This window comes from Octopus bimaculoides, chromosome 14, assembly GCF_046866305.1.
Source record: "Octopus bimaculoides isolate indiv1 chromosome 14, ASM4686630v1, whole genome shotgun sequence".
NCBI lineage: Eukaryota > Metazoa > Mollusca > Cephalopoda > Octopoda > Octopodidae > Octopus > Octopus bimaculoides.
In genome coordinates, this window is record NC_142941.1 from 13,058,528 (window position 1) to 13,060,438 (window position 1,911).

Sequence of the window (1,911 nt, forward strand, 5' to 3'; positions counted from 1 at the left end):
ATACGCCTACATATATTTAGGTGAGTTATCTTTGTAACCAAAATATAAATAGACGATTGACTGGGTCAATTTAAATACTATAGTGCAATCACAATAAAATCATTCTTGTGGGTTTTGCTTTTCGCATTTTTTGTTTCTTTTTATGAATGAAAAGAAATTTTTTTATTTTTATATTTATGTTATGGTAAGAAGGATAAAGCATCAATAATCAAGAACAGGTAACTCTGACTTAGCCAGGAGCAGATAACTACAGTCAACATCCGGTAATAGAAACAGGTCGCCATTTTGTCGTCTTTTAACACTGAAAGATGGAAGTTGCAGTGTAGTCGTTTGTTTCTTTTATCTTCTCAATGTTTGGTAATTGGCAACAGCTCGGCCTGGGGGCCGTTCCCCCACCCTTTTTCGCGCAACCTAACATGATGTACCCACTTTATCCTGGTGCACAGGAAGCTACAGCGACCAGCGGTCAACCTCATCAATGGAATACAGGAGGCCAACTTCCCCCCATGGTCTTCCCGTCTTTGAATCCACTGTCAATCGTAGCTTCAACAGCTTCTGCTTTAGAACAACACACCAACACCGCTGTTGCTGGAAGCGTTAGTAACATTTTAGCATCTGCTGGATGTCCTCCAGTTCCTCCGCTACCTTCTAATCCAGCACCACCTAAACCCCCAGCTCCTCCAACCGAAGAGAAACCCCCATTACCTCCAGATCCACCACCTCCAGATGAAGATTCCAAGGTTGGTTAACTTACAATATTTTTTTTTTATTAGACGTTTTCCCTATCTTTTATTAAAAAAAAAGATTATTTTTGATTTTTTCCATAGTGTGTAAAAATATGTAAAAAAAAAAAAAAAATGAAAGAGAATCAGGAAGATAGTAGCTATATATATATTTATATGTATATATATATATAATGTGAGACACAGATCTGTATGGATGTTTGTCATTTCGTTGATAACTCGTACATATATATATTTTCTCTCGTTATTATATATATCTATTATGAATTAACCTTTGCAGACTGCCTATTTATATTTTCTAAAGTATCAAAGATTTACACGAAAGCTATCAACCTATCTACTATAGACGTACACAACTCCTATCACACACATGTATATATACATATTATTATTATTATTATTGTATGTATTTATTTTCTCTAAGTTAATAATTAACTCGGACAAAATAAATTGGTTAATAGATACCAGGGTAGCAAAGATCACAAAAATGACTGTGGTGTAACTCCTGTTTATGAGGTAGAAACTCCGTTATTTTGGGTACTTGAGTAAATATATAGATTTAGTAAATGGAGTAAATATATATATATATACACACACACACACATCGTGGCTATATTTTATTATTATACATCATCTCAGTATATATATATATATATATATATATATATATATATATATATATATATAGTAGTTATATTTTGTGATGTTTATAAAAATAAGTATCTTTCTCTCTCGCTATATATATATATATATATATAGAGATCATCAACAATTATTCCACTATATATATATAAAATCTGTTTTTCCGTATTTATCATACAGTTAAATACCATTTGTACAAGAATAGTCAAGTTACAAATAATATATACATATATATATGTGATTGTGTAACTTTATTAGTATACTTTAATATACAGCCGTTTTCATTAATTGACACGGAGGAGTGTCAGGGTGAGGTATTGATGATAGTTTCTTTGTGTGCGTGTGTTCTTTTTTGTAATTTTTTCTTTTTATACATTTTTTCCGTGAGCAGCAGCCGGAGGAAAAAAAATGCTTTCTTTATAAGCTAACTGTTAGTTAATTAGTCTTAAAAAAATATTGCGGTTGACGGTCGCTTTTTTTCTTTTTCGTTTGATTGTGCCCGAGTGCAACAGAAAATTGAAGCACC

General features: G+C 32.1%; 1 protein-coding gene across 7 annotated transcripts in view; it reads left to right on the forward strand.

Annotated features, from left to right (window-relative positions):
* The first annotated feature begins 245 nt into the window (after positions 1-245).
* Positions 246-1,911, forward strand: part of LOC106868928 (uncharacterized) — a 70,163-nt gene continuing 68,497 nt past the window's right edge. For all 7 annotated transcript variants that reach the window (XR_016244218.1, XR_016244219.1, XM_089362338.1 and 4 more), the window contains exon 1: positions 246-740. Coding sequence is in view for 5 of the 7 variants with exons in the window: in XM_089362338.1 (XP_089218464.1) it covers positions 351-740 (390 nt within the window). In the remaining 2 variants the exon portion in view is untranslated. The remainder of the gene's footprint in view (positions 741-1,911) is intronic.